Source organism: Antechinus flavipes, chromosome 4, assembly GCF_016432865.1.
Source record: "Antechinus flavipes isolate AdamAnt ecotype Samford, QLD, Australia chromosome 4, AdamAnt_v2, whole genome shotgun sequence".
Lineage (NCBI taxonomy): Eukaryota > Metazoa > Chordata > Mammalia > Dasyuromorphia > Dasyuridae > Antechinus > Antechinus flavipes.
In genome coordinates this window covers 137,910,099-137,937,139 of record NC_067401.1, presented here as the reverse complement: position 1 = coordinate 137,937,139, position 27,041 = coordinate 137,910,099, and the positions used below count along the sequence as shown (strand labels likewise).

At 46.3% G+C, this 27,041-nt stretch overlaps 3 protein-coding genes across 12 annotated transcripts; 2 read left to right on the top strand and 1 right to left on the bottom strand.

The window, feature by feature from the left end:
• Positions 1-302: 302 nt before the first annotated feature.
• On the top strand, positions 303-8,602 carry PHOSPHO1 (phosphoethanolamine/phosphocholine phosphatase 1). Of its 4 annotated transcripts, XM_051994760.1 has the most exons (4): positions 304-400; positions 2,251-2,304; positions 4,242-4,361; positions 6,805-8,602. In XM_051994760.1, the coding sequence occupies exons 3-4, from the start codon at positions 4,317-4,319 to the stop codon at positions 7,564-7,566; spliced, it is 807 nt and encodes a 268-aa protein (XP_051850720.1). In that variant the 5' UTR covers positions 304-400; positions 2,251-2,304; positions 4,242-4,316; the 3' UTR covers positions 7,567-8,602. The 4 variants fall into 4 exon arrangements, with proteins under 4 accessions (XP_051850719.1, XP_051850720.1, XP_051850721.1 ...); XM_051994759.1 differs by lacking the exon at positions 2,251-2,304 and having other exon boundaries at positions 303-400; XM_051994762.1 differs by lacking the exons at positions 304-400; positions 2,251-2,304 and adding an exon at positions 4,728-4,861 and having other exon boundaries at positions 4,244-4,361.
• On the top strand, positions 304-26,932 carry GNGT2 (G protein subunit gamma transducin 2). Of its 6 annotated transcripts, none has more exons than XM_051994764.1 (5): positions 304-400; positions 19,689-19,826; positions 25,222-25,351; positions 25,735-25,841; positions 26,587-26,932. In XM_051994764.1, exons 4-5 carry the CDS (start codon positions 25,758-25,760, stop codon positions 26,710-26,712), a joined length of 210 nt encoding a protein of 69 aa, XP_051850724.1. In that variant the 5' UTR covers positions 304-400; positions 19,689-19,826; positions 25,222-25,351; positions 25,735-25,757; the 3' UTR covers positions 26,713-26,932. The 6 variants fall into 6 exon arrangements, with proteins under 6 accessions (XP_051850724.1, XP_051850723.1, XP_051850729.1 ...); XM_051994763.1 differs by having other exon boundaries at positions 25,124-25,351; XM_051994768.1 differs by lacking the exons at positions 304-400; positions 19,689-19,826 and adding exons at positions 21,079-21,162; positions 21,532-21,595.
• Positions 9,033-21,022, bottom strand: ABI3 (ABI family member 3). 2 transcript variants are annotated; one of them, XM_051994757.1, is made up of 8 exons: positions 20,809-21,022; positions 16,730-16,897; positions 15,261-15,437; positions 13,477-13,562; positions 13,012-13,098; positions 12,664-12,800; positions 12,197-12,328; positions 9,033-9,636 (listed from the first exon to the last, which is right to left on the bottom strand). In XM_051994757.1, exons 1-8 carry the CDS (start codon positions 20,923-20,925, stop codon positions 9,473-9,475), a joined length of 1,068 nt encoding a protein of 355 aa, XP_051850717.1. In that variant the 5' UTR covers positions 20,926-21,022; the 3' UTR covers positions 9,033-9,472. The 2 variants fall into 2 exon arrangements, with proteins under 2 accessions (XP_051850717.1, XP_051850718.1); XM_051994758.1 differs by having other exon boundaries at positions 12,664-12,797.
• Positions 26,933-27,041: the final 109 nt, after the last annotated feature.

Below are 27,041 nucleotides of genomic sequence, written 5' to 3'. Positions count from 1 at the left end.
ATTGGCCAGCCGCTTGTGACGTGCGGGGACTGCGGTGGGCTCTGGTGCAGCGGTAGCTGCAGCGCCGGCCGGGGCTCTGGCTCCGGCTCCGGGGCACTTAAAGGGGACGCGGCGGCGGCCCTGGGACCAAGCTGGGGGGTGGGTTTCGGGGAGGGCCTGGGGGGGCCAGCTGAGCCACACTCGATCCGCGGCCCCTCGGGGTGGGGGACTTGTACATCGGAACCCAGGAACTGAGGGGAGCATAGGACACCGCGTCCCCTCCTGACCCTGCCCCCCTTATTCCATCCCGCACCCCAATATCTCATCCAAGCCCTCGTCCACCTCGCACGCACACTACAAAAGCTCAGCCTGGAAACACTGCTGCCGCCACCGCTGTCGCTGTCGCTGCCGCCGTGCCTCTGTGAGTCTCCGGAGAAGGGGTCTGGGGTCCGCGTTTGGGATGAGAGGTTTAGGTGGTGTTTGGGGAGAGACATGGCTCATTGCAGTGCGTGCCGGAGTGAGAGTTTACAGCGAGTGTTTTGGGTCTGTCGAAGGGCGAGGGGTTCTGATTCAGACCTTAACCCGGCGTAGGAATTTGGAGCCTTCATGCACCCCCTACTCCCGGAGCCAAGACCCATTTGGATTTGGACTCCACGGCTTGCATGCCCCTTCCGTCCCTGGCGCTCTTCTTGCAAAAGCTTCTGTCCCCCCGCAGCCGCTTCTTCCTGACTCGCTCTCCCCACCCTAGTTCTAACTCTAGCCCTGCCTCGTCCCCTCCTTCCTTTGGTCCTCTTGGCCCGCTCAGTGCCTATTGCCTTAAGTCTTCCTGCTGCCCTAACCTTACCACTCACTCTAAATCTTGGTTCGCGCCTGCCCCTGCCCTTCCCCCACTCCATCTACCCTCTCCTCCCCAGGGAAGAGCCCGGGGCCAGCTGGGGATGTTCCAAAGTGTTTCCTTCGCAGCCATCTCTAAAAATATCCCATTCCCACCCTCTGGCACCTTCCTGACCGCAACGAGGAGTCCATTCTGGTCCGGTAAAGACCCCGATGGAGTTCCCCAAAAGGAGCTACCCTAGCCGCCTCCTTCACCTTGTTTTGCGTTGCCGTAGTCTTAGCTATCTGCCCCTCCTTCTTCAAAGATTGCAGCTTAATAGGGATTTCCACATAACTCGAAGAGTTCAGCAAGATACCGGGGAGGCAGGGGACACTTCGAACAGTAGACAGAGGGGATGTTTACACTGTGTGTGTGGAGGAGCTATTGGTTAGAATTACTGGAAGCCCAAGAGCTCTTTGTGTTCTGTTTGTGGCTGTGCTGTGTGCTAGAGGAAGGTACCTCAGCCTCTCTGGACCTTTTACTTGCGCACCTCCAGTAGGTAGTGAGCAATCCTGTCTTCCAGAGGTAAGGGAGAGGAAGACCCACTGATGAAATGGGAGTCCAGTCCAAGAGAGGAGAATGATCTGGACTAGATTTTAATGTATTCAGTGGAGAACTGAATTTTGGTCTTGGACTGATGAGATTATTATGTATTTTCACAGCCTTTATTTCCTACATCTACAACCCCATTCACAAACAGCCCTTGAGCTTTCAAGCCCTCCCTCATTATCCCCCTAAGGAGGATGGAGGCCAGATTTGAAATGTGGATGCTGGGGACAATTAAATCATTTTCACCTTCCTCCTGTTCTTCAGCCATGGGTGCAGCACTTTGACCCCATGGACCTTAGCATGGCTATGTCCCATGGGATTTTCTTGGAAAAGAGCCTGGGGAGTGGTTTGCTTTTTCCATTTCCAGGGGATTAAAGTAAACAGGTTAAGTGACTTGCCCAGGGTCACATAGACATTACTGAGGCAGAATTCCAACTGAGATCTTCCTGACTCCAAGCTCACCTTTTTATCCACTGAGTCATCCAGCTGCCTCCACCCTTCCCAATTTCAAATTCCAAGGGTCCCCACACTCCTGAGATGGGGGGGGAAAACCTATTTTAGGTGTATAGGCAAGGACTTGACATTTTGAGGATTTTAGCTTCTCCTGGGCTCAGTCTTCCCCTCCTGAGAATGAGGGAGAACAGGAGAAAGGGGAGGTGTTATGTGACTGGGGAGGTGACTACCTCCCCAGCAGTAATCAGGAGAGGCTAGAGTCCTGCTGATTGGCTCCTTAGTAGGATTGGGTGGGGAAGAAGATAGAGCTATGATTTCCTTTCCTATAAAAACCTATACACTCTATTTCTAAAGGGTGGGAACGAATGTTTCAAGATCCTATCCTTTTTTTCTAGCGGGAGCTTTTGATAAAGGCAGAATGGTAGAGCTGGGCACTCATAGCAATTGAGGTGAGTTACTCATTTGAAATCTAGTTAGAGGAAAACAGATTTGAACTCAATTCCGATCCATCCACATACATACGGTACCAAGGAGGAGAGTAAACGGGAAGCATTACCACCCTGTATCTCTGCCTGATCCTCATAGAGGTAGGGAGATAGGATGACAGGGTTCTTAGTGTCTGGGACTTGAGAAAGGGAGAATTGAAAGTGGTGTGGTAGATCTAGAGAGTAAATTGGTTTGTGGAGATTCAAGAACAGGAAGAGATTTGGCAGTGATGTTACTCTTGTCAATAAGAACTCGGTCTTCAAGCTCCCATATTAACATGTGTTAACTCTTTTGAAGGGCCTGGGAGAATTGTCCTCACTCCTACCCCTCAAGCAGATGCTCTAGGAATAATCTATATTTTTCATTTTCCTTGTCTCTTATGATTTCTTACCTTCTCTGTTATGTCAATTTCCCAGTACGCCTAACTTCACCACTCTTTGCAGTTGCCCCCTTGTTGACATCGAACTTTGCCCCTTTCTCCACTAGAATCTGATAAACTCTTCTTTGAACCAAAACCTGAATTCTGTTAGATGGGAAACTTTGCCATTGGGATTTCAGGCATAAGAAATTGGACAAGGTCATCTGTAGGGATGTGGGGGTTCTCCTCTAAACCCTATTCTAAGTAGAATCTTTGATAAACAGCCATAAGGAATTTCCAATTTCTCCATTACTCCAGAAAGCAATGGGTAAGTCAACCTTAAGGAAACTGGAAAGGTCCTATGTCTTACTGGAAGTGACAGACAGAGGGCAGCAACCAACAGGGCATTCAAACCCCTCATAATCCTGATGCTGTTCTTATCTTTTCTATCCAAATGCTCCTATTACCCTTTAGAGATCAAGGATGGTCTGCCAATTAAACCCTCCAATTTAGATTTCATTGACTGGCATCCTAGAGAGGACATTCGGCTTCTCTGGAGTGGGGGACATAAGATTCATGGAGTGACCAAACCAGACCTTCCTCTGCTCTCATTTTCTTTGTTTTGGCTATGGCCTCCATCGGTAGCTGTCTCTTTCCACCCCAAGACTTGATCAATTGATTGTATGTATTAACACTCCCTTAAGTAAAGACTGCCAGCTTGTTAAGAAAGCTATTCACTTCCCACATCACTCTTAAGTGGAGGCCATGGAATCCAGGTGTTTCCTAATTTCTTAATGCTGCCTAAAACCAATACTTGGCATTCATATAGTATCGGTTGAATGTGCAAATTATTTCACATCTTTTTAGGTTGTCATTTAAAGTTTGCTGGGTGCTTTATGTGCTTTACACGTATTCTGGGTGGTCCCACAGTCTAAAAATCCACCTTGTGTTACCAGATTTAATCCTCACAGCAATCCTGTAAGATATTGTGCTATTATTATTCCCATTTTGCAGGTAGGGAATTCTTTGGAAAGTAAAGGGATTTAGCAATATAACTAGTGAGTGTCTAGGCAGCCTTTGAATTCAGATCTCTCTGCTTCCATACCCAACAGTCTATTGACTGTGTCTCCATATCTGATTGGATCCCAAAGACCTGCTGAGGGGCAAGTATTTACAGATGAGAGGTTCAGAGAAATTAGATTATTAAGTTAAATTAAATTATATCCACAAGGCTAGAAGTGGCAGAGCTGGGTTCTGAGCCCTTCTCACCCTAGCTCTTTCCACTTCACTACAGCCACTTCTCCAGCAACAGTGCCTGGCATGTGGTAAACGCTTTGAAAACTTGTGGGCTGAGTGACTCAACTTCCATGGCCCTCCCTCAATGGAGTAGAAAGGATAAGCAGTATTTGGAACCTCCTAGCACTGAGCCCATATGTTCTACTCAGTCCCTCTAAAAGGAAACAACAGCTCATTCTTCAATGGGGAGTGCCTAGGAAATCTGGATTCTGTGTTCTCCACTGACTTTTCTCATGTGATTATCAGGGAGATCAGAATACAGCTTGTGGGATCTACTGGTAAAAAGTTTCATCTGGCAGAACCGTGGGTAATGTCCTGAGGATGAACGGGTGTTTTCCAGTTACAGGCTTGAGGTGCCTGTCTAGGGTAAGTAGCTCCCTCTAATGGCCATCTAAGTATTTGTGGAGGGGTATCGGGAGGGAAACAGCCACAGGGTGTCCAAAGGGCTGCTCAAATACATAAGGAATAAATAATGCCCCTAAGACTCTACCTTTTGTGCTCCGTAGCATGAAGAATTACCAGTGCCATAAGGCTCTCCCTTGTGTCCACCTTTCCAGTTTCCCGGGGTACTGGGTATCTCAAGTATTTTGGGAAATAGGGTCTGGAAGACTATTGGTCACGTAGGAAAGCCAGTTTCATATCCCAGCTCTGAAAAAGGAGATTAGTTTGTCCTTTTTGTGCCCCGGAGACAAAGACAATCACCTTGGCTCTATCCTTCCTCTTTCCCCATAGGTGAAGATAGAGGAGATGGAAAAAGGGGAAATGCTATATAAATATGCTGCTTTCTCAGCTATCTACTTACAGACAAGAGTTTTTGTATAGAAAGGGATCTTAGAGATCATTCAATCTACTTCCTCATTTTACAGGTGAGGAAACTGAGGCACAATTAGGTGAATGGCTTGCCAAGACTGCATGACAAATGAAGTGATAGAGTCATGACCCAGTTCTCCTGAGTCCATTCCCCCATGCATGGTGATTTGGGGTTAGGAAAATGGTGTGGAGGTATTTGGAACATTCTAAAATAGTACATAATATCGACAAAACTGTTTCTAAGTCAAGTGAAGTGAGAGGTGGATCTGCTGTGTTTTCCCTGTGTCTTGCCCTTTCCTCTAACTTATTTCTGGCATTTTTTGGTTCACTTGCCCTCTCCCCTTCATCCTCCCTCTGATTTTCTCCATCTTGCCCTCCCCATGCTGAACTCTTCTTCATTGTCTCCCTCCATCTCTCTCCTTGGTGGGCCCTTTCTCTCCTGTTCATTCCCCTTCTGTTCAAATGCCACCACTTCTATCTCCTGCTCATGGGGCCACCTCCCCTTTCTGGTGAGCTTCCCTCCCTTCTTTACTCTTTTTTCTGTCATTGTCTCCTCCTCCCTGTCTCCCAGGTGTGCTGTACTTTCCTGCGGGATAGTCCCACCTTCCCCAGCCCCAATTCTGCTGTTCGGCTGCTTCGATCTCTGGCAGAAACCCCGCCTGCTGACACTCCCATCCTGGGGAACTGGCAAGTGATTAGCGATGAGCCAATAGTTGGGAGCCCTTGGGAATCTCAGACTTAGCTTAGCCACAGGAACCTTTTACCTCCACACTTGGGGAAACTGCTTGCTTTTACCTCCTTCTAGAACAAGGGTTCCTAACTTGAGCCCCCCTAGGCGGTTCAGGAGAGATTTCTGGGGTTGGTGAATTGGAATGAGAAACAAATTTTGGTTTCACTAACTTGTAAAATTTAGCATTCTGCTCAATTGTGAATATAGGCCACAACATGAAGGGATGGTCTTAATAGGGTTCAGGACACAGTAGCTTAAGAACTTCTGAACTAGAAGGACTAAAAAAAGTCTACTGGGTCTCTCAAGCCTCCATTCTTAGGGTCATCCTAGAAATCTCCAGAATCTTGGAGAAGCAATCCTTGATTTTAGGCACTCTCCTCTTGGCCACAACCATGCTAGCCATTGCTTCTGCTTGGACAGCCCCATGATTGCTTCTGGGAAGTAAGAGAGGAATGAGGAAATTCCTTTTGTGTGTGTGTGTGTGTGTGTGTGTGTGTGTGTGTGTGTGTGTATGTGGGTGTGGATGGGTGGGTATCCCTCCCTCCTCTGAGTGCCCCTGGAATTTATGTTTGGGGTAGAGGAAGGAGACGTAAAGATGGTGGTTGGGAATTCAATACAAAAATGGGCTTTAAAAAAAAAAAAAAAAAAAAAAAAAAACAGAAAAGATGGCCCTAGGAACCAACTGGCCACAATTTGCTGTGTGTATTGAGAATATGGGGGAAGAGGGTCAGCTGCTCTCTTTGCAGGATCTAACGGAGAAGAGCCAAGGACACCCGTAATGAAAAGGAGCTGTTGATTTTAAAATGCCTTTTCCTCTCCCCTCCCCCCCAAATAAGTTACTTTTATTTGGGGAATATATCATAATTTCTCTGGGGAAGGGGCAATACATCAGATCCCCTCATTTTTTATGGAGATGTAAAAATGATTTTCAGCCTTGAGTATTTCTGGCGTGAAGGTGTAGGGGCAGCCACTCAGTCGGTCTGGGATGAGGGTTAGTGCCGGGTGTTGTGTAAGAAGTACCTCCTTACCTGAGCCACGGATTATGGAGATTTTTCTGATGAAAGAATTTGCACAAAGACCACTGGGGGAGGAGTGGGAAGGGGGAGGCCCCGGGGTCTCGGATGGGTGAAGCTCCACCCAGGCTAACTGAGCCCTTGGGTCCCCCTCAGGTGGTGGAGGTGCCAGCGCTGCTGGTCTGGGCGCTTCTCTAACCATCCTCTCTGCGGCGGGCTCCTGCCGCGCCCCTTCTCGCTTGCTCCCTCCTCCCAGGACGGCACTAGGATGGCGGAGCCGGGAGCGCCCCGCTTCCTGCTAACCTTCGATTTTGATGAGACCATCGTGAACGAGAACAGTGACGACTCGATCGTGCGCGCGGCCCCGGGCCAGAAGCTGCCCGACAGCTTGCGGGCCACGTTCCGCGAGGGCTTCTACAACGAGTACATGCAGCGGGTCTTCCAGTACCTGGGGGAGCAGGGCGTGAAGCCGCAAGACTTTCGCGAAGTCTACGAGGACATCCCGCTGTGTCCGGGCATGACCGACCTCTTCCAGTTCCTGACCAAACAGGGCAGCTGCTTTGAGATCATCCTCATCTCCGACGCCAACACGTTCGGGGTGGAGAGCTCCCTGCGCGCCTCCGGCTACCGCGGCCTCTTCCGAAAAATCTTCAGCAACCCGTCGGGCCCGGACGAGCGGGGCGTGGTGGTGCTGCAGCCCTTCCACAAGCACTCCTGCACGCGCTGCCCCGCCAACATGTGCAAACACAAGGTGCTCGGCGACTACCTGCGCGAGAGGGCGCAGGAGGGGGTGCACTTCGAGCATCTCTTCTACGTGGGGGACGGCGCCAATGACTTCTGCCCCTTGGGGCTGCTGGCGGTCGGCGACGTGGCTTTTCCGCGCCGCGGCTACCCCATGCACCAGCTCATCCAGCAAGCCCAGAATACCGAGCCCTCCTCGTTCCGGGCCACCGTGGTGCCCTGGGAGTCGGGAGCCGAAGTCCGCCGCTACTTGCAGGAGATGGTGAAGAAATGCTAAGCCCCGGAGGGGGACGGGAGCGAGGCCCGCCGGCTGGCTGCGGAAGGCGCTGCTCCTGGGCTGCCTGGCCTCGCCCACCCCCCACCCGCTTCGTGTTCGAATTACCAACACAAGAACTTTCTCCCCTCCCTGCCCCGTCCTCCTCCGAATTCGCTTTGGTTTATCCCTCCCCTCGGACCCAGTCCTTTCCAACTGCGCTACAAGAACTCTGGGCTCCATCCATTTGGGAGATGGGAGAGGGAGCAGAAATACACACATATATGCATATATACACACGGGACGTGTGTATATATGCATATATGTGTATTTATAGATATGTATGTATATATTACATATATGAATGAGGAGGCAGTAACCATCTATGCATTTAAGCCCAGTCGGGCTGTCCAGAGTCGGGTCCTGACAGTCCAGCAGTGCACACCTGTGTGAGGGGAGCCAGATCTGGCTCCGACCTGACGTCAGGCTTCCTAGATAATGCTGCCTACACCATCCCTATTTTTGTGGAGAAGCTCTTCTGGGGTGGGGGGAGGGGGAGAGGTATTTTAAATAGTTACTTTCTGTCCCAACGTGCAACTTAAACCTCTCCCCAGCCGCCGGGAAACCTTCCCATCTTCTTCAGGTCCCCAGGCCCCACCCACTCGCACTTCCCGGTTGGGGAGGGACCACACCCTCAGTCCCCTATTCACCTGCCTGCTTATAGTCGACTCAGCTTGCACTACAATGACACTTAATAGACCTCGCTTCTCTACCCAGTTACCCAGAAAAGGGGGAGGCGGAAAGATCGGGGAAGTCTCTGTCAGAACGAGATAGTGTCCAGTCCCAACTCTCCTGGCTGTCCCCACCCTCCACCCCATCTATGCAGCAAGAGGCCCGGGGGCCTTTCCAAACCCCTTCCCTATTTTTACCCCGGTCTCCGATTGTTTGGAACTCAAAGCCATGATGTTTTTAAGCAGAGCCAGCCCAAGCCCATGGTCCCCTTCCTTCCCTTTCTCCCTACTGTGTCTCAGAGCTATAAAGGAAGTGAAGGGGGAAAAGGCATCTGAGTGAGGTCTCCTTTGTGTGGGGAGGCAGCAAGAGGGAGGTCATCAATTGATCAGCCTTTTGACTTTTCCCCCTGAGCCTTCTCTTGAAAGCTGAGTCCTCAAGTACAGGGCACACAGTCTGTTCTCAGGGAACTCTCAGTGTAGTGGAACTAGGACAGAGACGCCAGCGAAGGAACACATCCAGCAGGAGCATATGGCCTTTCTTACCAGTCCCCCAAATCTAGAGACAGGAGGCACCATCTCATACAACCGCATAGGTGAAATGATTTGTCAGTCATACATCTCTAGAAGAGGGATATTTTTGGGTGGTTCCCCTGGTTTTAGTGGAGTGGGATCCCGTTGGAGGTTTTGAAAATTTGTGGTGGAAGAGGAGGATCAAAGCAAAGACAGGGTGACTTTATACACACTGCCCCAAGCAGGAAGTCGAGCTTTTCAAGGGTTTTATTCAGAGGAGTGGGAGGGCTAATCTCCATTCTTGGATACATGATCGCCAAATTTTAGACCACCGGCCTCACCTACCAACAAAACATCTGCCAACACCATCCTTTGTTGTTGCCTCTCCATCTCCCTTCGCCATGAAGGGAACGGGTTTCCCCACCCAACATCGCCTCTCTTCAAACAATTCCACCACCCTCCCACAAGACCAAAAAAAAGTGCAGTCTCAGGATCCTCTGGAGCTGATGCCTCATTTCTGTTTTTGTCTCACTGCTGAGCTTTGTCTTCCCCCCTTCTCCCCAGGTGCAGGGGAAAAGCTTGTCTGAAAGGCTGGAGCTACTTGGGAATGTTGGGGGAAAGGTTAAGAAGGCATCATTTTGTCCCTTTTTTTGGTACCAGAATTCCCAGGTGGCATGAAGGACAGGCTATTAGCAGCTTGGTTCCACGTAGTTTCCAGGGAAGAAGCCAGAACCCTCAGAGGTGACACCCTCACACCAGCCATCCGAGTATCGGCGGGTGACACAGATGGTAGTGCCCACATCAAAGGAGAGCTCGTTGTCTTTTTGGCAGGTGTAAGGGTACAACGTTACCACTGTGGGAGGAGGGTACACCACATTGAGACACCCTCAAGTAGTGATCATCCAAATCATCGGGGAATTTGGACAGCTTAGGGAGGTCACATGGGGGGGCGGTCCTCAATTTGAATCTTGGCTTAAAATATATACTACAACCCTGGGCTAATCCCTTGACATATCTTGGCCTGTGAGGTGGTGCTCTTCCTGTCCCTCACAGCACTGATCCCTGGAGCTTTCTGGGAGATCACACCATGGAACATTTCAACGGACAACTGGTCAGGGTTCACACTTATTACTATGCAGGTTATTTCCTTCTCCATCTTATTTTGCAAAGAAGGAAACTGAGGCAAATGGGGTAAGTGACTTGTCCAGAGTCACACAGCTAGTAAGTGGCTGAGGCCAGATTTGAACTGCTTCTAGACCTGGCACTATCCACCTAGCTGCCCTCTCAACCCCCCCCCCCCCAAAAAAAAAAAAACCAATATGGCCAACAGGTGCTTGACCAACTTCTTTTTCAAGACCTTCAGGTAAAAATCATTTTCTCTGGAAAGTCCCAATCTACCTCTCCAGTTTTGCCTCATGTAACCAAAGAGAAGTATGATCATTTCCGACTGGGTCTCTAGTCTATTTGCTTATTCAGGACTGCCTCCCAACTTGAAACGTGCCCAGACCATGACACGACAAGTGATCAGTTGTTAGACAACATGATCTGATTCAGCATCCTCTACCTCATTGCAGCATATTAGCGGTTTTTTTTTTGCTGTGATGTCATTGTAAGCATACAGTCTACCAAAAAGTTTACCACATGGATGAGCTAGCCATATTTGCCTCGGCTTTTGTTTAAGCTAATTTTGAAGGTGTTTGGATCTGCCCTTATTTTATCTTTGAACTGCCCTTTCATCTTTCAAAATCTTTATGGCTCCTGATGATTGTATTAACCATTTCTCAGTCCTGTGCCAATTGAAAATTTGATAAACTTGTCAATTGTGCCTTTTAAGTTATTAAAAAGTCAAGTCTTCAGTATAAAATAGTAAGAGACATGGCACTCTATATATAGTGCATGGAGTGTTGGGGTTGGCTTAGGAAAAAGTCGGTTCAAATCTTGCCTTACAGTAACCCCAGACAACTCGCTTAACCTTGCTGAAGGGCAGCTAGGTAAGGAAGCCTGAGTTCAAATCTGACCCCAAACATTTAACATTTCCTTTAATCCTGGGCAAGTCACCTAAGCAAAAAAAAAAAAAATTTGCTGGCTCCTATAGATCTATTGATTATTCTCGGATCATGGAATATTCTTTCCCAGTCATCAATCCCCGTTACCTAGTAAAGATTTGTTTCTAAGTCAGCCTGACCTACTCAGAATGAGGAAGGAGAACTATCTACAAAAATGAACATGTTGAGACTAAAACTCGCCCTGAAATATTTTCAGTTACTTGATATGGGTATCTGCTGCTTCTTTAGGAGGCGGATTTTGAATTCCTCAGATTCAAAGCTCGGGGTGGGACATCCCTCAGACCCACATAAGCTCATGTTTAAAGACAGGACTTTACAATTCTTATCAAATGAGGCAATTGACAAGCTTAATTGACAGGGCCAAGGTCAATCAGTGATTTGAATCCTGGTCCTCATTCTTGGAACAGATCATGTGTTGGGAAAAGGAGCAATGGATTAAAGGCCAGATTTGTGTTCGGTAACTTGGGATCATAGATTTGAAATTGGTAAAGCTCTTAGAGGGCATTTCATCAAACCCTCATTTAACAAAGCAATCTGAGGACTATAGAGCTTAGATGACTGAGCCAAGAAGACCATGGCCCTCTTACCACTAACTGGCTATATGGTTTTGTCATTTAAATTTTCTATGTCTCAGTTCTATAAAAGACTTTTCCCCCCTGCCAAATTGTTAGTTTCTTTTCTTAAAATGCATATTTAAAAATTTCCCATTCTCATCCCAAATCCTGGGTCCCTACCTGCCAACACTTGAGGGCAAAGACTAAAGTTACAATCATGGAATCAGTGACAGCTTTACTGCTGGAGAACACTACAAGATGATCTCTGGGGTGACTAGAAACTAATTTCTATTGGATCATTCAAAAGATTATTAGCCAACTTTGCATAAAAGGTGGAAAGAGGGATCCTGAAGATATCTGGTAAGGTCTCTTCATTTGTAGATGAAGTTTCTTGACAAAACCCTGAAGCCCCATTTCTTTCAAAAGCCTCATTTCCTGGGAGGAGGATAGGAATCCCTGGTTGGAAACGGGGGATCCATTGCATCCAAACAGTCAGAAGCCTTGCTGATATAGGACACTTCAAAGCATTCATTTCAGTCATGTCTGCCCCTGTGCCCTACTTATCTGGGATTTTCTTGGACAAAATACTGGAGTGATTAGCCATTTCCTTCTCCAGCTTATTACACAGGAGGAAACTGAGGCAACAAAAGAGAATTAAATGATTTGCCTAGGATCAAAAACTATTAAGCGTTTGAGACCAGATTTAAACTCGGGAATGATTCTTCCTAACAGTTAGGCACTCTTATCCACTGTTCCACCTAGGTACTCTATCCAAGTAATAGCTAGAAAGTACCTTTCTCCAAGTACTGAGCAGGGGCCCAAGTTGGTTCTTCTGGATCAAAGTCAGGGGGTGGAGGAGGTGGGAGCATCAGTTCATCACTCTCCAAGGGTGGAGGCAGGTCTAGGGGTGGGGGCAGATCTGGTACTGAAAGGAAAGGAGAAGGTGGTGGCAGGGGAGTGTCTTCCGCAGAAGATTCATCAAAAATGGTGTCTTTATTGCCATGTCTTTCACAGAATGAGTCAAACATATACTGCACATAATTTCGTAAATTTTTGTTAATGAAGTGCCTTCACATTCTTTCCTCCCTTCCCCAGTAGGTCCACTTGGGAATTTGCCCCCACAGCTACCTTTAGAATGATGTATTACCATCTAAAGCAGGAAACTGAAGGCTTTTAGTGAAGGTCAATGGAAAGGGAACCGAGTGTCAGGAGGGAGTTTGTGGGTGAGGGCTCTGGACAGAGGAATAAGGGACTCTTTACCTGGCTGGGGTGTGGACAGCTCCTCAGAAAGAGAGTTCTCCAGTGCTTCATTTGGGGACATAGAATCAGGGAGTGATGGGGCTTGAGGCATCATTGGCACCTTGGCCACGGGGATCCCACAGATACCTTCAGTGCTACTGAAGTTCAAAGAACAATATCAGGACAGTTGGGGACCTTGGTTCTTTGGTTTTGGTCCCCAACAACACCCCACCACCCTGTCCCACATGTCACCACCCAGACTCCACATACCCTAAGGATGGGGGAGGAGAGAAGGGGATGTAGCTGAGATTCTGAAGGGCAGCTGGTCCCTTTCTAGCCACCAGTCTTTATCAGTGAATAGAATCTTACCTGGAAGAAGTCAGAGAGGAGGCGGCAGAGATTTTGCCATCAGGAATGACTGGGAGATGTACAGGTTGGGGGACTCTGGGGAGTCGACTGGAAGAGAATGAGGGGATTGACAAAATGGGGTGGTAGAAGGAGAAACATGTATAAAATGGCTATTATGGGCCAGAAATGGTGCTAAACACTTTAGAAATTATTTGGTCCTCTCAACAATTCTGGGAGGTATGTTATAATCTCCATTTTATTTCTGTAGTAATGGGTTAGAGGTACCCAGATTTGATCTCAATACTTATACTCTTTACACTGCTCCATCTACCTTCATCTCCCTTCCCCACCCAAGCCAAGGAAGCAAATGTCCTATTACCAACATCCTAGGTGAGGGGTAGCCTAGCCAGGGAAGAGAGGAATGGATTTGGGAGTGATCTGGATAAAATTAGAAGGGGACAAGCAAGCTAGAAGAACCTCACTCACCCCAGTGTTCCTGAGGGAGGGGCAACTGCAGCCTTGATGCTCTTTCGGGAGAGTGTCCCAGTTCTGGACAGCTGAGTGCTCAGATCCTGGGAAAGGGGAGATAGGAGATAGGCCAGAGTTAAAGGGCTGGCCCCCTCTTCCTGCTGTTCCCCATTCTGTGCTCTCCTTTCCTTGACCTCAAAGGGAACCAAGAGAGAGGAACTGGGCTACTAACATGGGAACTAGGTGGGGAAAATGACTGCCAGTTCTCAGTTTCATTTCCCAACTATACCTCCCCTCTGCCTTATCTGACAATCTCCAAGCGCTCCAGTTGGACCCAGCACACGCCAGAAGCATGAGGTATGCAGACTTCGCTGCCACCAGCCCCAGAGCTGAGAGACACATTGTCTGCCAGTCACTTCCTCTCTTCAGCCACAACATCCCCTTATTTTTTCTCTCATGGTCTTCTGAAGATGCCCCAATGTCTTGGTCCCTTAATCTTCCAGCAGCCTCCTTTCTCTGCCTCCATCCAGAATTCTTCCTCACTGAGTTTTAACAGTAGAGCCTGACAAGGGAAGACCCTACTTTGGACTAGACCTCTGACTCTAATCTAAGGATCCAGAATCTTCACAAAAGATTTAAGTGATCAAACAATAGTTTTGGAAGATCAGGCCAATTTCTGGAAAGCATCAGGGGAAAAGTAACCAAGCCTGGGAAAATATTTCTGTTATAGATTCAATAGATCATGCAAAGGACATAATTCATTGTAATATGCAAATGACCTGCTGGTGCATTTTCTTGTTTTGTAAGAGAATTGTTGAAAGTGAATTGTGGAAGGATTATTGTCTCTTGAAGAGATGAGTAGAAAAGTAAAAGTGTGTGTTATGTGTGTAAGGAAAGAGATTTATATTTAAGGATATTTTTATAAGGGGCAATTAACAATGAGAGCAGAAAAAATAGTCTGATCTAGTTATTGTTACTGCCACTTCCTAGCAGGAGGAAATGGACTTTTAATCTGCCTGCAGCAAGAGGGATTTAGGATAGACCACACTTGGGTGACTGAGAGTGGAATTTGCTTTGGAATGAGATCAAGGGATTATCTGAAATGTCCATATTAATGGCATTAAAAAATAAGAGATTTGAAGAATTCAATCTCCAGAGTAAGGAACTGGGGGGTAAGGGGAGGGATCAGGAGGGCTTCTCTGGAGGATTTAGCCAGTCCCCTCATCTATGAGTTTAGCTCCCCAGGTACCTTGACAGCTCCTGGAAGCAGCTGCAGCCCAACCCCCCCCCCCCCCCCCCTGCCTTTTCTCCGCTCTGATAGCCCCGACTGTGGCTGAGAAAGCATTAAGACCTCAAACCCTCAGACAGAGGAAGTTTCTATTCTCATTCAGCGCTGGGACTGTTCTCATGCACACCCAGGCCCCAGTAGCCCCCGCTTTTCCTTAGCACCCCAGAGTGAGAGAGGAAACTTGAGACTGACTTCACACTCAGCAAAAAAAAAGATAATAAATTTCAATTTGTTTGGGGTGTGGAACGTAAGGGTACTAAGGGATAATTGTGAAAGACCAGAGGAGGCTTAAGAAGAAGTGTGATTTGCTCAAATGGAAAATTAAGAAGTAACGGGAATTCAAGGGCGAAAGAGGCTAATTTTGTATCTCTTCCCCCCCCCCCCAACCAGAAATAGTGGCCTGTTTTATGCATTTCATAAATGTTTTATGCGTTTCAAGTATGTGGAAATGAAGGCTCTGGGAGGAGGAGATCCCCGAGGGCTGGGCCGAGATTGGGGGAACCTCTGGTTCTACCTTAATCCCATGGCCAACATTATCCAGGCAGGCGAAGTTGAGAGGTTTCCTATAGTAGGGCTCCATCACGGGTAGGTTCTCAGGGGGGATGATCTTTTGGTTTGTCTGCAGCCGCTGGAACACAGCCAATGTTCCAATCTCCCTTCGGGCAATCTTCTCCATGTGCATGTTCACCATCTGCGGGGATGGGGGGTGTGTGTAGAAGAGGTTGGGGATGGGGAGAGGGGAGGGGGAAGTCCCTACTACGGGCATCGGTCTAAGATCCTTCCTGAATGAGAACCCTTTCAGGGCCCTCCAAACCAGTGGGGTGCGGGGCGCAGGGAAGAGTAGGGCTATACTCCACAGAAGTGAGGGCCAGAGAGGGTGAATTATGTTTACCAGGTCACACAGTAATTACGGGTTGGGAGTGGTGTGTATGTACGCTTGCAGGGGGGGAAGGGGAAGGATGGAGCCACTTCACTAACTTCCTGTGGAGAGGGAATGGCAATTATTATTAGACAGACAGGAACAGGAGGAAGGGAGAAAACATGGAATCCCCCAGGGGGGTGGGTGGGGGAATGTTGGGAGGGAGCTAGATTGGCTCAGAACATATCATTCCAACCCAAGGGGCGGGGTGAGGGGATTTGGGGCCTGAAAGACTGCATGGGAAGGGTGGATGGATCGGCTCGGTTCCCTCCGTGGAATTCTCGTTGGAGACACGCAGCCTGGAGAAGAGGAATTGTTTGCTGGGGCAGGAGGAAAGGACGCAGGCCATCAGCTGTGTGGGGGAGGAGGGATCCCTGTGTCCCAGGCCAGAAATATATGTGCACTCGTGTATGCAGGAAGGAAAGGGGACGGTGCGGGGTGAGGGGAGCCAAGGACGGTTCACTCAGAGCACTGCTCCAGCTGAACAACCCCCCACCCCCTGCTAATCTGCCGCTGCTATCTCCCTTCTATAGCCCATCGTTTACAGGAGGTCAGGGCTCTGTCCACCGCCTAGTACAGTGGAAGGAGCGCTTGATGTGGAGTTAGAGCAGGCGGGTCAGAATCTGGTCTCTGAGTGACCTTGGACACATCACCTGAGTCTCGTGAGCCTCTCTGTCAAATGACCTCCAAAGACTCATCTCTGAGTCTTTGATTCTCGAGACCTTAAGCATGTCTGCAGACAAAGCCAGGAGCTAGCCCTGGGAAAGATTCCGAAATGGTCTCCTGGGAGGAAGGATCCAGGGCAGTAATTCTTGGGTCATTTTTGTATCATGGATCCTTTGGCAGTTCATGAAGCAAACTATGGACTACTTCTGAAAAACAACGTTCTTAAATGTGCAAAATAAAACTATAGGATTAAAGTTCCATCGAAATACAGCTATCAATTTTTTTTTAACTGAGTTCTCAAACCCAGGTGCAAGGTGGGGGAAGTCGGAAAGGGGATAAGAATGGCTCAGTTAGGTTGGGCCAAGGACAGCTGTTTTGGCTCGGCCCCTACTCCTTACCTGGTCCAGAGTGCTCACATTGGCCTCCACCTGCCTCAGCCCAGTGTCCTGGAGATCCAGCATCTTCAGCAGATGGCCAGCCAGATTGCTGATCTGGTAGGCCACACTGGCCAGGGCTTGAGTGGTAAAGGCCATGGTTTCTTCCAGGGCTTTTCTCTTTTCTGTGGCCTGTAAGTAAGACACATAATTCTACCTCCAACACATCCCTCTGCCCAGATCAGACATGCATCAATGCTCAGCAGGGCTGAAAAGGCCCTAATACAAACTTCACTTCTTACACATGAATAAACTAAAGCCCTGTGAAGAGGTAATGATTTGCCTAAGATTTCACACAAAAAATAAGGCCCTCACACCAAGGCTCATAAATTAAAATCAAGAGTCCTTCCCACTATACCACAGCTATCTATCACTCTGAGAGTACAAGGTAAAAAAGGGAGTAAAAGTTCACTCCAGAGGTTTCATACTAAGAATGATGGACATCATAAGTGATGGACAAAGGCCTGACAAGGATTTCAGAAAGGGCTTCCATGGCATCCTCAAAAAACCTAAATGGAATTCCACCTGCAGAGCTTTCACTAGGAGGCTGAAATGTGTAGATGGCATTGCTAGGACTTTGAATTTTGTTTAAGTTAGTAGAGACAATTGAGTTTAATAGTGTGTGTGTGTGTGTGTGTGTGTGTGTGTGTGTGTGTGTGTGTGTGTTCCCTGGCCTCCTGGGATAGCCCTTCTCAGAATCATGTTTTTAAATAATTGAAAGAAATGCTATATTTCAGCTAGAGGTCAATGAAAACAAAATATACTTTTTTTCCTTCCATCCAAGATCATGAACCCTTTCAGGAGTCTAAGGATCCCAAGTTAAGAACTTGTGGCTGTTATATATCCATACAAACACTTTCATAGCTATGTCTATCCCCTACCCCATAGTGGTCATCCAGTGTCCTGGGTTCTCTGTCTATTTCTTCTGTCCCCTAAGCCTGTGTTCCAAAGTCTCTCTTGCTCCAAAGATTTTTTTCTCAGTCCTTGGTAGAAAATGACTCAAAATGTCTCTGTCCATGTGGTGGAATAGTTTTCTGTTCACAGATATCAGGGTTGAAACAGGTGATCCACCCAGCTTCCTTTCATCTTTAGGTACCCATGGAGACCACCTGTCCTGCCTGGCTATTAATAAATGAACTGATAGAGAAAAGGAGAAAGACAAGTGGACAGGAAACAGGACACATGAATTTTCCCATTCATTCATTGATTTCTCAAAAGATTTATTAAGGTTCTACTATATGTAAAGTCAACAATAATAGTAAACATTTATTAAATGCCTTGTGCCAGGCGCTGTGCCAGGCCCTGGGGAGATATAAACATAGGTAAGAGACACCATCCCTGCCCTAAAAGATCTTGAAGTTTAGCTGTAGAGATAAGACTTACACAAACAACTATAATACAGGTTAGAATATGACATATGCATTGGAGAAGTCCAAATAAAGATTTAAGGAGAGACAATAATTAGCTACTATGGGACAAACACAGAAGTGGAAGATTAATTAATTATAATAATTGTAGCTAGAATACTGAAATCAGATTCAGGAAAACTTGAGTTATCATTGGGTTTCTGAAATTTATTAGCTATGTAATCCTAAGCAAGTCACTTCATTTTTTTTTAGCTTTAGTTTCTTCATCAGTAAAATGGAAATAATAATAGAATCTACCTCCCAGTGTTGTTGTGAGATAAAATGAGATTATATATGTAAAGTATTCTGCAAATATTATATCACTGCTAGCTATTATTCTTATTCATAATGTTTATTACTAATAAACATTTATTCAATGTTTATTGTATGCAGAGTACTGTGTTGGACATGGAGGAATATATAGAAATTTTAATTACAGCTCCGATATTGAATGACTTCTTGGGGAAGTCATTAAACTTTTCTGGGTTTTAGTTTCCTCTTAAAAAGATAGGGTTTGGGGGCAGGTAGGTGACTCTGGGGTCAGAAGGACCTCAGTTCGTGTGACCTCAGAGACTTGCTAATTGTGTGATGGCAACCCCACATTCAACCCCAATTGCCTCCAAGAAAAAAGAAAACACAGGGTTTAGATGAGATGATCTACAAGAGTGTCCTGGTAAATGTTTAACAAACAGTTCTAGAAAAAAGCACATGTTTCTGAGATATACTTTTAAGTTTAAACTGCATTATTAACATTTTCCCCATAATTTTCTTCTCTAAAAAATCAACAAAACAATGAGTTAAACCTGGATTTTTGGCATGATTTCTGAGGTGAATGCTCTTTTAACCTCATCACAAAACAGCTGTTTGGGCTCAGTCTTGGAAGAGTAAAGGCTGGACCCCATTCCTGAGCCCTGGCCCCAGCTTTGGCTGATAAGGAAGAGACTCCTGCAGTCAAGTGGGGAAAGAAGATGAGGGGAGGAGAATAAAGATATAATGGAGTTTAAAATTTCTTCCCACCAAAATTCTCATACCCATTGCTTCAGATTGGGAAACTCAGTCAAAGCTGAGAAATTAACTGTAACTGTAACTGTGGTTACCCCTGGCATCTCCTCCTTGCTACCTTTATGGTAGCACCTGGTCAGACTGGGGAGAAATCTCCAGAAGGGATGCGTAGACCAGGATCTCTTTAAATAACATTGACCAGCCACCCATCTTTCCCCAGTTTAAAGAAGCAGCCTGTATACTTCCTAGACAAAGCAAAGAAAACAGCTGGGAAAGTCTAGTTAGTTCCCCGAGTTGCAGAGACCAGAGCCCTGGGGTTTCTGAGAACCCCAGCTTTGGTCTCGGACACCCTCACTGACTGAGTTGTTTCTTTTCTCTTGACTTCAATTTCTTGATCTCAAACGTGCCCCTTCCTTCCTTCTCTCCCTTCCAGTAAGGGAATAAGAGCCTCTCTGGAAAAATGCTTTGAGATTTCCAGAAGGGCTTAGAAGCAGAAGGGATTGTTCTTCTCACAGGACTCAGATGAGGAAGCTGAAGATCGGACACAGGTCACCCAGGCTGCAGAAATAAAATCTGAACCCAAGGTTTCCCGACTCCAGAGTGAAGGCTTTCTCCTCAATTTATTGACCTGAACTGAGTTGTCTTACATCACAGTAAGTCTAAAGATTTCATCAAGGGCCCAAGAATAGGGGCTATCTTTGGTTTATTTGTTATTGTATTCGTAGGTTATGATGTTGATATGAATAGAAATTCCATCATTCTACCCCTCCCGTTTGTATGTATTCAACAGAGCCCTGGCTCTTCTCCCCCACTGTCTTTTCTCCCCAAAGTGGCAAGCTCCTTTTGGTTCCAATTCTGAGAGGAGCTGGGGGAAGAGATTCGGAGAAAGAGATAGCTCCAGCCAAAGCTCCCATCCTAGCACCCAGATATTTGGATACAGAATCCGGAGACTGTAAAAATCCCAGAGTCCTTTCCCTTAGTTGTCGGATATCTCCCAGAGATCATTTTGCATCGTCTTGCTTCTAAAGCCCACACTAACAATCTAACCTTTCTTCTCTACTTTTCCTTGAGTTTTTCTAAGACTGAATCAACTCACTGTTAGCTTTCTTCCACTTATTGCCCCAGAGGTTTCCCATGGGTACTACCATAGAAGGGCTGTCCCCTACCCCCCCTCCTTCTTTTTTGGGTGGATGGGTGGGTGAGAATCAGGAGGGGAGAAAAAGTGTGAGATGGCGAGGACATGGTTTAAGATGGTGTCACCTCTCCCTGGAAGAGCTCAGGACTAATCAAATTTAGTTGGGCCTCATGGTTGTGGGGACCAAATGCTGTGGGATTTGGGGAAAGGGATCTTGCAAGAAAATGGAGAATTTTTTAGATTTAGAAAAGAGAATTTTTGACTCAGCCTCCCCCACCCTGGGTTCCAAAGAAAGCAGGTTCAAATGGTCCAAGTCCTGGGATTGATGGAAAGTGTTAGAGATGGGAGTCAGATTATGGAAAGGGATAGAGCAACTGAGCCTGCCTTGGGAGGGTCAGAGATAGGGATGTTGATTTGGCTGGGCTTGGCTGCCCAGTGCTAGGGAGACAGTGCAATCAATGCAAGGAAGGTTGGAGGGAGCAGAGACAGGTACCACCTACCTGGACATAGTTGCTTTCACAGTAGTCAGCAACTCTGAGGAGGCTGCTGTGGTTGCTTCGGAGGGCCTCCCGGCCCGTGGGGATCTCAAACTCCAGGAGCTGCTGCAGTTCATCCATGGCCCCCCGGGTTTGGCTGCCCTCCTCTCACCCGCGGCCACCCGGTTTTGTGCCTTTCCTGGGCTCTGATTGGCTGCCCTGCCTGCCCTTCCTCTGGTTGGTGTGTTCTTGGGGGCCAGAAAAGCAAACCCGGCTAGGGGAGGGCAGGAGGCTCATTGCCAGACAAGAGGAAGCTGATGTTTGCTCCCCTGCCTGGCCTTCTGCTGGTTCCACTCAACCCTTGGCCAGAGGGGAAGGGTGAGGCAGGGGCTTAATTGGGTGTCACTCTTCCCGCTCTCTAAGCTTACCCCCCTCAGAGGAAACCAAAGCTGAATCTGCTCAGAGAGGAAGCCAGGGTGTGGGGGAGGAGGGGGACAGGGAGAAGAGGCCCGGGAGGTCGGGGAGGAAGGAGGCTGGTCCCCTGCTGGGGGAGGGGTGTGTGTGAGGGAGTGTGTGTGAGTGTGAGTATTTTCCACTTAAGGAGGTGGGGAGATGGGAAGAGGGCAGAGGGTGGGAGCTTCCTTGGGAAGTTCAGAGATGAGTCACAGAGGGGCTGGTGAGCTGGGAGGACTGGGACATGGAGATAATAATAAAGAATAGTAGCTGGCATTCTCTACTTTACTTTAGTACTTTAAAGTGTGCAAAGGATTTTACTTGTGGTATCTCATTTGATCTTCACAGCAGCTCTGAGGTAAGTGCTATTAATAACCCTATTTTGAAAGTGAGGAAACTGCCTGAGAGTTTAACTGACTTGCCTAATGTCAAATAGCTAGTGAATGTCTGGGACACGATTTGAACTCAGATCTCTCCAGCTCCCAAGTCCTGCACTCTAGCCACCACGGAGGTGTCTGTAAGACATCAAAGAACCTGTAGGGGGTGGTGGCCGAATGCTGCTGGTTTTGGGGCTTGTGTTCAAAGCCCGGGGATAATTTCCCAGCAATTCCTAAGAGTTATTGTGAAATCTCTGAAGGGAGATTGTTATGGAAAGTAGAGATCCATTCTTTCCCATGCCCAAGAAAGGATCACAGAATCATAGATTTTGAGTGTGGAGGAACCTTAGTGGTTCTGTCCGGCTCCCTCTTTTGAGATATAAAGAAACTGAGGCACTGAGAATTTAAGTGACATGTCCAAGTGCACACATGCAGGAATCGTCTGGGGTAGGATCTGAAGCCAGATCTGCCTGATTTTGAGTACATTGTGCCAAGAGAAAGCATGCTCATGATGAACTTAGGTAACAGATTCTAATTCTACTGGAAACTTGCCATCTCAAGGAGTCAGTGTGATAAAAAGGAAGGAGCTCAGGGCGGAGATATTACGAGCTCTAGAATCTAGTTCTGGATCTGCTTAACATTAAACTGTGTAGTCTTTGGCACTTTGTGGACCTGGAGTCAAGAAGACTCAGTGTTGTGCGTTCAAATCTGGCCTCAGACACTCACTAGCTGTTTGCCTCAGTTTCCTCATCTGTCAATTGAACTGGAGAAGGAAATAGCAAACCACTCTAGTGTCTTTACCAAGAACATCCCAAATGGAGTTATGAACAGTTAGACAGAAAAGAAAAAGATGATTGAACTCACTTTTGGGTAAGACTTTTTCTCTCTAAGCTTTATTAGTACATTCTCAGGGTTGGACTGGAAGGTCACTAAGGTCCCTTCCAACTTTTACATTCTATGCAGTGAGAGTGGACCCTAAAACACTAAGGAAATTGTTCTCCACACAGCTGCCAAGATAATCTTCCTAAGGCATAGATATTACAATGTTACCAGCTCAAAACTTCAATTGTCCCCTCCTTGCTTCTAGGATAAAAAGAAAACTCCTCCCACTGACATTTAAGGTTTTCTAAAAAATTTTTTTTCAAACCACTCCTTTCATTTTCTCTATGTTTCAGTCAAGATGAATGACTTTAGAAGTTTCCTGTAACTTGATGTTACATCTCCCACCTTCATGAATTTATTTGGACAGGCATTTCTCTATGCCTGAAATGAACTTGTTTTATCATCTCCTCCTTTCCAAATGCTACTATTTCAAAACCCTACTCAAAGCCTCTTCCAGGAAGCCTTCTCAGAATCTCCCCAGTTCAAAAGTCTTCTCTCCTCAAACTGTTCTGGAGTACTTTTTCTGGATCTTTTCTTTGTCCAAATAAAGTCCTATGTTGTGTTTCAGATACATTCGGTGTAGCTTCTCTGCTCTACCCATCCTCCCCCAGTAGTATGTAAGCTCCTTGAAAGCAGGAACTTTGTTATTATTATCAGCAGCTCCATGCTAAGTAGTGAATTTGGATCAGACATATTCTAAGAGCAGGACAGAACACATGAGTCTTCATCATCCCCATTCCTCCTTAATCCCAAAGTGAATCCAGATTGGTTTTGTCACCCAGATAAAAGGCAAAGGAATGTACAAGATGACCCCTAAGGGCTCTAGCACATTTGTAAGCTTCCTTCCTCTGCTCTTTGAATTGAACCCTGGATGAAGTGTGTCTGAAGGCAGAGATCTCTGACAACTCTTGGGACTAGACCCAAAGGAAAACAAAGCTATGGTCACGACATATACAACTGAGATAGAGAAACAGGAAAAAAGAAACAGAACTAGGGAAGCAAAGAAATGAAATGAAAACTGGAAAAAAGAGCTAAGAGGATCCCAAAGAAGGAGTGATTATATACTTAGATGGGATTAATCATGAAAGATTTCAAAGAGGAAGAGAAAGTATCCAGTGATGACCGATCAGATGAGATCACCTATATGAATTGTATTGCAGAACTTAAAAGTGCTATATAAATGCTAGCTATTATTATTATTATTTTTTGAGGCAGTCAGGATAAATGACTTGCTCAGGATCTCCCAGCTAGTAAGTGTCAAGTGTCTGAATTCAAATTTGACTTCAGAGCTGGTGCTATAACCATTGTGTTATCCAGCTGCATCTGTTATAATTTATTATTTAAAGCCAAGTTAGAAATGCAAGACAGAAGTGACAGGAAGGGGAATGGCACTCTCCCTCTCCCTCTCCCTCTCCCTCTCCCTCTCCTTCTCCCTCTCCCTCTCCCTCTTTTTCTCCCTCTCCCTCTCCTTCTCCCTCTCCTTCTCTCTCTCCTTCTCCCTCTTCCTCTCCTTCTCTCTCTCTCTCTCTCTCTCTCTCTCTCTCTCTCTCTCTCTCTCTCTCTCTCTCTCTCTCCCTCCCTCCCTCCCTCCCTCTCCCTCTTTTCAGTTCAGGATAAAGCTTGTTTGAAGATTCAGGGCAGAAAATTCAGAGGTGAACTGAGGAGAAGAGGGAACAGTTCAGAAGAACAAGATGAGAAGAAAAAATGGGGAATGTGACCTGAAATAGGAGCTAATGCAAGCAGAATTCTGGAGCAGTAGATCCTTGTGTAGGAGGCAGCCACAGCAGTGGATAGAGTACTGGGCTTATTTGCTGTTTACTTGTTTCAATTACATCCTACTCTTTGTGGTTCCATTTGAGTTTTGTTTTTGTTTAAGCAAAGATATTCCCTTTTCTAGATTATTTTGGAGATAAGGAAACTGAGGCAAGCAGGGTTAAGTGACTTGCCCAGAGTGGCTAGTAAGTAACTCAGGTTTTCCTAACTTATGGCCATGTGCTCTATCCACTGCATCTATATCTGCCCTGGAGTCAGAAAGACCCAACTAAGTTCAAATCCAGGTTCAGACATTTCCTAACTGTATGACTCTGGGCAAGTCACTTAATCCTGTCTTGCCTCTGGTTCCTTACCTGTAAAATGAGCTGGAGAAGGAAATGCCCAACCACTCCAGTATTTGCCAAGAAAATCCCAAACGGGCTCTTGAAGAGAGGACTAAACAACAATAAAGTGTTATGAGAGGCAGGAAGATCACTAGGCTGCTTCCAAAGTCACTTGGATATCTAAAGTCATAGAATCCCATAGAACCCCACTTACAATAGCTTCTAAAGTGGATGTCAAACCTTCCTCCTGAAGATCCTGCTGATAGGGAACTCCTTGAGGCACCATATTCCACTTTTGGAATTTTTTTTATGGGGAGCCCAAATCGGCCTTTTTGAAACTTCTACCCTTTGCTCCTTGTTTTCTGATTTGGGGCCAAGTAGATCAAATCTGACCCAGCCCTCCAAGTACTCGAAGGCACCGATCATATGCAAGCAGCCTTTTCTTCCATAGGCTGAGTCTCCCGGGACCTCATCTTTGAGATGGTCAGTGTGCTACTTTGGGGACAGTTATTAATTTCTTTCTGTTTCCAGGGGGGGCTCAGGTCTCCTGACAGGCTTATTACTTCAAGTTTATTAATCAGCTTAAGGATCAGAGATTTTGGTGTTAAGACCATCTGCTGCTTCAATAGGAGAAATCTTCAGTTGGAAAGAAGTAAGAGGACCAGGAAATACTGTGTTCAAGACTGAGACAGATGCCTCTTTGAAGACTTCAAGACAGCACCCTACCAATACCACCACCACATACAAGCCCATACACAGGTGAGACTTGGGGACTAGATTTGAGTAACAGGAATTAGGCAGTAGACATAAATTTCCAGAAATAATTTTTAAGGGTTTATGGATCAAAAAGCAAACCGTTTGGGTTAATTAGCTTATGCTTATCACCCACATTTTTTCAGAATGGCGGGGAAAGTCTCAAACTAAAACTAGGCTTTTCTTTCTCCACCTCTTTTCCATCAGACTGGGATCTCCCCAAGTGGGAGGCTGGAAGCTCCTTGCATACAGAGAGTAGCGTCTACTTTTTGCTTAGATCCAGAATGAAGGATATAGGAATCATAGGAGAGGAAGTGTAATGCTTCCATTTGGTGGTGACTGCCTGGGGTGATAGAGGCATTTCTAATATGGAGTGATGTATCCTATAGGGTCTCTGTTTCTTTGGAGCAACATGGCTCAGGATCTCACTGAGAAGGAGCTGTTAAAAATGCAGATCGATCAACTTAAGAAGGAAGTGAAGAACGAAAGAGTCTTGGTAAGCCTTCTTCCCTTGTTTTCTCAGTCCTCTCCTCTTCTTGATGGGAGAGGAATGCAGTGGAATAGGTGATAGGATGTGCTGTTGGTGGGGGGGAAAGGGAAGAAGTCCTTTCTAAGGAGTTGAAAATCAGGGGAGTGATGAAGGAAGCTGGGGATGGATAAGATAGACCTGCCAAGGTTCCCTGAACAAGAAAAAGAGATCCTAAGGCTCAATTCAGCCTGGAGATATGAGTGTCTATCCTTTTGCTTCCATATAGTTATTTGGGGAATTTGGGGACAATTAGGTGATACAATAGATAGAGCACTAATCAGGAGGACTTAAATTCAAATTTTACCTCAGACTCTTACTAGCTGTGTGACTGTAAATAATCTGTTTGCCTCAGTTGCCTCAGCTGCAAAATGAACTGAGGAAAGAAATGGCAAACAAGTTCAGTATCTTTGCACAAGAATACTTCAAATGGGATCATAAAAAGTGACATGACTAATTGAAAAAAAAAAAGATAAAGTCAACCCACATAAATAAGACAAAATCTTTGTGATTAAAGCCATTAGGATCTTTTCTCAGTTACTAAATGAATTTTTTCAGGGGCCTAACTACCATCCTTTATGCATTAGGGGAAGTCCCTGCTTTACAAGGTGTTACAATTTTAGAACTTTGGACTGAGAGTGGTAAGATACTGTTTCCTCCTCCCAGTCAAATTGTGAACAAATATCTAAGGAGATTTTTTTTTTTTCCTTCACAGATTTCCAAATCAGGGAAGGCACTTAAGGAGTATGTGGAAGCTAATGCTGGAGATGACCCCCTACTTAAAGGTGTCCCTGAGGACAAAAATCCCTTTAAAGAGAAAGGTGGTTGTATGATAAGTTGACCACCCCTTTTCCCCATCCTCAACCCAAGGACCAGCTGTTCCCTTGGCATCTAGATGATCACCTACAGACCCAAACCCCTGACAACTAAATATCATTCTACTCTACCCTGACAATTCTGTCCATCCTTCTCCAAGGTTATATTCATTCTTCAACAATTAACTAATTGGTGTTAAAGGATAATTACTGAATCAGTGTACACTCAAGCAGGAAAATGCAATGCTCAGTCCAAAGGGTTATCTGGGGAAGGGAGGGGTGACAATAAAATGTTAGAAGGAATGAGTGAAAAATAATTTTATTAAGTGCTAATTGTGTGTCAAGATATGAAGGG

Excerpts from the sequence above, each read along its gene's own strand:
- GNGT2 (XM_051994764.1), top strand. The coding sequence starts at position 25,758 with ATGGCTCAGGATCTCACTGAGAAGGAGCTGTTAAAAATGCAGATCGAT. Across the intron at positions 25,842-26,586 it reads TGAAGAACGAAAGAGTCTTG|ATTTCCAAATCAGGGAAGGC; the intron begins GTAAGCCTTCTT and ends TTTCCTTCACAG.
- PHOSPHO1 (XM_051994759.1), top strand. The coding sequence starts at position 4,317 with ATGAACGGGTGTTTTCCAGTTACAGGCTTGAGGTGCCTGTCTAGG. Across the intron at positions 4,362-6,804 it reads GCTTGAGGTGCCTGTCTAGG|GACGGCACTAGGATGGCGGA; the intron begins GTAAGTAGCTCC and ends CCCTCCTCCCAG.
- ABI3 (XM_051994757.1), bottom strand. The coding sequence starts at position 20,925 with ATGGATGAACTGCAGCAGCTCCTGGAGTTTGAGATCCCCACGGGCCGG. Across the intron at positions 16,898-20,808 it reads GTGAAAGCAACTATGTCCAG|GCCACAGAAAAGAGAAAAGC; the intron begins GTAGGTGGTACC and ends TCTTACTTACAG. Across the intron at positions 13,563-15,260 it reads ATGTTGGCCATGGGATTAAG|GATCTGAGCACTCAGCTGTC; the intron begins GTAGAACCAGAG and ends CCCCTTTCCCAG.